At 43.5% G+C, this 6,944-nt stretch overlaps 1 protein-coding gene across 3 annotated transcripts in view; it reads left to right on the forward strand.

The window, feature by feature from the left end:
- LOC115237566 (protein groucho-like) overlaps positions 1-5,961 on the forward strand; it is a 24,919-nt gene extending 18,958 nt beyond the window's left edge. For all 3 annotated transcript variants that reach the window (XM_029810694.1, XM_029810696.1, XM_029810695.1), the window contains exons 8-12: positions 1,782-1,934; positions 2,413-3,032; positions 3,334-3,606; positions 3,728-4,331; positions 5,122-5,961. In XM_029810694.1, coding sequence (XP_029666554.1) covers positions 1,782-1,934; positions 2,413-3,032; positions 3,334-3,606; positions 3,728-4,331; positions 5,122-5,229 — 1,758 coding nt within the window. In that variant the 3' untranslated portion in view covers positions 5,230-5,961. The remainder of the gene's footprint in view (positions 1-1,781; positions 1,935-2,412; positions 3,033-3,333; positions 3,607-3,727; positions 4,332-5,121) is intronic.
- The last annotated feature ends 983 nt before the right edge of the window (positions 5,962-6,944 follow it).

The following is a 6,944-nucleotide window of genomic DNA, read 5'->3' on the forward strand; positions in this document are numbered from 1 at the left end:
GGGGAAAGAAAGGGTATATCTTGTATTACGGGTTTGCCGAGCCTGTAATCATCGCGGGACCGCGAAACGCCCATCGACGCCCTCTCATTCCGCCTCTCGCCATTCTATTTTCTTCTCTCCTCGCCCGCTGCGTCCGTGCCGATGCCCAAGCACTACTTTCCTAAGGTACCTCGGATCGTGCTTCTTTCCTTACCACGGTTTTTCTTCCCTTCGCCTCTTCTGCCGCGTCAGTCGCGTGATGCTCGAGATGCTCCACTCTATAATCATTATCGGTTGTCACAGCCGGTCCGCGTGCGCCTGCAACCTCCTTTCGTGTTTTCCTCCCTTTAACTATTGTCTGTTTGTTCGTTTACACGCTCCTCGCGTGTCTCGTCGTACCGAATTCCATTACGTTCTATTACGAATTGACCGATGAGATCGAGTCCGCGCGACGAAGCGTGCCAACTTTTCCCTCGTCGCGCAGAGAAATTCGCGGGAATTTCTTACCGAAACGCTGGCTATTATTAGATCCGATTTTATGCGAATTCCCTGACACACTGGATTTGTACACACTTATTTTTCGATGGGCGCTATAAATCTGCGCTCATCTATAATTATCCTAACTCATAAATATAGATATCGTCGTACATATTATAGTCGCCGAATAAGCTTGTTGCTCCTTTTTTGTTTTTACATTCTTATCATTTGCGAATGCTATTTGCTATGTCATGTAACTCATTCACTCTATGCATATTTATCTTTGATAAATATACATAACGGCATGCGTATCTACTGCCGTGCTCGAGGAAATTCTTTTTCCGGGCGCACATAATAAATAAATAAATAAATAAATAAATAAATAAATTTCGCATAGCAACAGAGATACGATTTTATCGCATGTGCGCGTCCCGATGCTTCGCCGCTTGCTAAATTGATATTTCATCGAAAAGCGTCGCGCAGGTGAAAAATCGGCGCGACGCAACGTCGATGAAAGTTACATTTTAATACGTTCGCGTACGAGTGGATATCGAGAGGTGGGCGGTATAGTAGCTGGTAAAGTCGAAATCGATTATCGCGAGCGTTCGCGTGACGATTGATAATAACCCGCGTCGACGCGGGTAATTACGGTTTTGTCACGTTCGTCGGCGCCACAGGGAATATGTGGCTGATCGTTGTTCCAGCCTGTGTACTTGCCGCGTGGTGTCTGTTGTTAAACGAGATTAACGAGATCCGCGGAATTAACGGGGAAGAGAGGTGCGAGAGGCCCGTGTATCCGACTGCTTCTTCGTTCCGCGTCGCGTATGTCGGTTTAGCGTATATACGCCGATGTATCCGCCAACGCAAACATCTACCTTTAAGAGATTTCTCTGTCGAACGTTGTAATGGGATATCTCTCGTGAATCGACTTTGCGGTTTTGATACTAGATGTTCTATGTGGTAATTGTAAATTCGATGGAACCATTTATCACTACGCTTTGAGAAGATTTCGTTTAGGGTTGAGATTCGAGACAAGATAATATTCAAGATTCAAGACAAGATAATATTCGTAAAAATATTCTATTAGTATTGAAAATTTTCGGAAACTTAAATCTTATAAGTATATATATTTTAGCTTGTTTTAAAAAACCAATCTTGACAAGACCAATAATCTTGGCAATCTTACTCTCGGTATTCTCTTGAAAATTAATTAAAAATTTTGTCTTAATCTTATCTTGAATTTCGAGACAAGAAAAGACTTGAATATCAAGACTATTCTTGATATCTCGTGCAACCCTAATTTCGTTATCTCGTGCGTTTTACAGAGAGGCTCGATATCGCCGGCCGACAAATACAGCCGGTCACGCACACCGCAAGAGGCCACTCATACTCATCATTCTCATCACTCTCATCACTCGCATAATCATCAGGATCACCCGATAAAGAAGATGAAGAAGGAGGATAAGGAAGTGGTACACGTAAGTGCTTAATAAACAAAAAATTATCTTGTTCGTATTTTAAGAGAGTCGTCGTGACAAGCCGGATTCCATACTATGCAATTGTTGTCGGTATTGCTCGAAAAACACTTCCAATCTTTATCGGTTTTCGCTGTAAAACGATAGTGGACAATAATTGCTTAGTGACTAATATAATAACTATCATTTTCAAAATGCAATATCGATCTGCGGAAAATCACTATTCGAGTAATACATCTAAATATGTTTCTTACTTTAATATAATATATATATATATATATATATATTTTCTTCAATCTCTCTCTCTCTTTCACAATATTCCTCTAGAGAGTTTAGAAATTTTGATAATTTATCGAGCATTTTTCTATGAGCAATAATTATGATAAGTTAACGGCGGTTTTTTCATCAGATCGATATTACGTTAGGCGATACAAAAAATTATATCGCCACCGAAGGCATAAGATGTGTAATTATTGCGCAGAGCGACGGCGAGAAAAGTGACCAGGATCTAATCGTGGATGACGCAAGCGATGGCCCGCCGAGTCCAATGGCAAACGGCACGTCGTCACCGCGCGAGAATGGCCTCGACAAGGCATCCTCGATAACGGTGCCGACGATAGGATCCACCGGCGTGCAAACGTCGAAGAGGGACGCAATCGTGGCACCGTCGCACTCGCCCAGAAGCGGCACCAGTAGCAACGCGAGCACGCCATCGGCTAAGAAGATGGAGGATCGTGAGAAACCGTCGACGCCGATCTCTAAGCCGTTGACGCCGACATCGGGATCGGCGACGATGATCGGCAGCGGCGGGGTAAAGACGCCGTCAGCCTCCGGTAAACTGTTGCATCAGGCTCCACCGGTACCGCCTAGTTCTGTGCCGCCACCGACCGCCGCTTACCCAGGTGCGTTGCATTATCCACCTCCTGGCCCGCCGCCGCCCCATAATCTCGTGCCGACCGCGCACGGCCAGCATCCACATGTCGATGTTATGGCCTACAATGGTTACGCGACACCCAGGCCGCCTTCCACGTTACAACTATACGACCCGCATGCGGCTATAAGAAGTTCAGTGGGATCTATCGGCATAGCTGGAGGCAAACCGTGAGTACCCAAATGCATCTCGCAGAATTTATTGTCGATACTTGCTTCTCTTTCTTAACGAGAATTTCTATCATTCGGTATAATTTATATTTCTGCAATAACATTGTAATTAGCGCGAGAATAATACAATGAAATCAATTTAGTTTCTTTTAAAATTACATTCAAATTGCGCGAGTTAAAAATTAATCAGTCAAACGTAAATTTCTAAATATAAAATAACAACTTGCATCGTATAATTAACATAGGCGAAGATGGGTGAAGATTCATTGTGTAATTGTTACGAAACGAAATTGTTTCGCAGTGCGTCTAGCTACCATGTGCTCGACGGTCAGATGCAACCGTCGCCTTTCCCGCAGGACGCTCTCAGCGGTCCAGGCATTCCGCGTAACGCGCGTCAGATTAATACCTTGAATCACGGCGAGGTAGTCTGCGCGGTGACAATCTCGAATCCGACCAAGTATGTTTACACGGGCGGTAAGGGTTGCGTCAAAGTCTGGGACATCGCCCAGACAAGTATGAGCAACGTGAAACCAGTCTCGCAGCTCGACTGTCTGCAACGCGACAACTATATCAGGTCGGTAAGACTGATAGTCAGATAGAGATGAAGGCGTTTTATTTTCATTCGATGCGAAACGCGTCGCGTAATGACATCACCGATACTAAAACCCGTCTCGATCCGCGCTCCTCTAATACAGGTCGGTCAAATTACTTCCGGATGGAAGGACGTTAATAGTCGGCGGTGAGGCGAGTCAATTGAGTATTTGGGACCTGGCCAGCCCGACGCCGAGGATCAAGGCTGAATTAACATCCTCGGCACCGGCGTGCTACGCCTTGGCGATATCGCCAGATTCAAAGGTGTGCTTCAGCTGCTGCAGTGACGGACACATCGCTGTATGGGACCTACATAATCAAGTGCTGCTCAGACAATTCCAGGGCCACACGGACGGCGCCTCATGCATAGATATCTCTGCCGACGGTTTGAAACTTTGGACGGGGGGTCTCGACAATACCGTCCGCTCCTGGGACCTCCGCGAAGGCAGACAACTGCAGCAACACGACTTTTCGTCACAGATATTCTCCCTCGGCTATTGTCCCACCGGCGAATGGTTGGCGGTCGGAATGGAGAACTCGCACGTCGAAGTGTTACATGCCACGAAACCAGACAAGTATCAATTGCATCTGCACGAATCTTGTGTATTGTCGTTGAGATTCGCCTCCTGCGGTAAATGGTTCGTCTCTACGGGAAAGGACAACTTATTGAGTGCCTGGCGTACTCCTTTCGGAGCGTCGTTATTCCAGGTTGGTACCAACTAATTAATTTTTCCTTTCTTGCTTCTCGATTAACGTGAATAAAGAAGATTTTGAAATGTACAATTGACGCAAATCCCGCGCAAGATCTAAATATTTTTAATTTAATTAAAATATTTTTATTTTAATCAAACCGCGAATATATACATCACAATCTTAAAAATGTTAAAAATATAAAAATATATATGTATAAGTGAAAAGAAGATTGTTATTTCAAGTTATATTTAAATTTTGAAATTATCTGTGCGCTTATTACAAGCTCGGCGTGCACAAATTATATAAATTGCCTCGCACCTTTCACGCGGAGAATAAGTACGGCGTTACGCGCGAGACAAGATGGCGAGACAGGCGTCGGGGACGATCACGAAACAGCTCATTAAGAAGCTATATAATTACGCGATATAAACGAGCCATCGAGTCGTGACTCGATAAGCATAAAAAAAAAAAAGAGCCTGATTTATAAAAGCTTATGAATAATCGCGCGCTACGCGTTGAGCGCGCGATTTCGTTATCGAGCGAAATTCGAAGCGGCGGAATAATAATAGATATCTGTGCTCGTAAATATGTTTACGTTTTTGATGTTTCATAAAACGAGCAAACGAGCCCCGACGTTCTCAAACTTTTATAACGTCCTATCTTTCATGCTTCTTTTCTCTTTTTTTTTTTTTTTCTATCGCTCTTGCTCCTTCTTTCTCTCTATCTCTTCCTCCACCAACGAGCAGCGCGATGTGTAACTGTTATCGGGCTCACTCGACGACATATTTGTCGATTATATTTACAGTCGAAGGAATCCTCATCGGTGCTCAGTTGCGACGTATCGACGGATGACAAGTACATCGTCACTGGTTCGGGCGACAAGAAGGCCACCGTCTACGAGGTCATATACTGAGGCGTTATCAACTAACTCTGTCCCTTGGAAACGAAGCGCTTGTACGAGGGCTTTCAAAAGTGTGACGATGTTATTGCTCTTTTCATTATCGTTGTTATTCGCTCGTTGACAGAAAAATGAGATCAAAGCCAGACGGAAACGACAGATTATTCGACAGATTTTCAGAGATTTTAACAATCGCACAATTGCAGCAGAATAAAAATTTTTAAACATGCTTAAAGAGGCACATATGTTTTGACGGATTGAAAATAACAATTATTTGAAGAACTTTTTTTTTACGATGAATATATTTTTCGGATTACAAAATGCAAAATTGTCTCTTTTTTTCATGAATATAGAATTTGCTGGAAAATAGAAATATATAATATTGGATTGAGTACTCTTCAAACTACTATAGCAAGATTTGAGTGCATCACTCGCGAGTTAATGTTTGGGATCGTTATTTATAGATTCTACTGCCGGTTGTTTTACACACAGAGTGAATCTATTTCAGATTGAAATCTATTTCGCTTGGCACATATGATCGCTCTTTGATTGTGATTATTCTTGTCCCTCTTATATTTGTACATATTATGTAAATAGCATGTCTTAATTATATCATATTTTTCTACTACCCTTAAGAGTGAGATGGTACATGAAGAGAAAGAGATTGTAAATATATAAAAATTAAGAATTTCACAAAAGGTGAAGAGCAAAAATCCATCTCAATAAATGACGTACGATAATTAAAAACAATCTCTTTTGTTTAACCCTAATAACTCCTCCAAATCCTACGATTTATTATCCTACGTTCGTATCTTTAAAAATTATTCTTTCTTATCGTTTTCTTTTAACGCGGGATAATTCGATGGATTTCTAGGAAAACGTGAAAATTGAGTATTAAAGGGAGGAGGACCGAAACTGCGAGATGGCTCCTGTTCTATCGTTAAAAACAAAATGATTAGTGGTCGGCACGGCGATAAAAATCGGGGCTGCGCATACAGCGGGTAGGTGTCGGTGGAAATAAAAAAACAAGGACCACTCGTTACTCTATCCACGTGAACGTTGTTAGCGCAAAAAAGAGGCATCAACAATATTTAGTTGTATACTGGCGCAGTGGGCAGCGGATCGTCATGAAAATTACGACACTATTCCGCCGATAAAAAATAAAAAAAAAGAGCGGTCACCGTTGCTCGCGCGGGCGGCGTGCTGACGGTTTCGCGATTGTCATGAAAACAAATCGGGGCGGACTCGATCTCCCACGCACGTGCGCGTTCGGGTATATATATGGGTGTAGAAAAACAAAAAAAAAACAGCACCCGAAAAAAAAAGAAGAAAAATGCGCATGCCGATGATAGTCGAGCGAAACAATTTTATTAATGCCTTTGCGTCGCGAATCCGTGCGAATCTCGCCACCCGGTGTATAATTAGCGAGGCCATGCATACGCGCGTTCAATGGAAGGTTCATCGGCGTAATGTTATTATAATAGTGGCACGTTTTGCATATGTGTGACCGGGTGATGGTCGCTCCCAGACGAGGAGAGAGAGCGGGGGTTGGCCGGAGCGTTTGAACACGAGGGGAGGAATAAAGTCGGGAAGGGAGAAGCGGCGATGACGCGGTGAGAAGGGACGAGGAAGGAATGGGAAGGGTGGAGGGGAAGGAAGGGAGTGAGAGAGTGGTTTTACGCAGGCTTTACCCGACGTATTTGCATGGTAATCATATGCGGCGCACACGC

Source organism: Formica exsecta, unplaced genomic scaffold (assembly GCF_003651465.1).
Source record: "Formica exsecta isolate Colony F162 unplaced genomic scaffold, ASM365146v1 scaffold3, whole genome shotgun sequence".
Lineage (NCBI taxonomy): Eukaryota > Metazoa > Arthropoda > Insecta > Hymenoptera > Formicidae > Formica > Formica exsecta.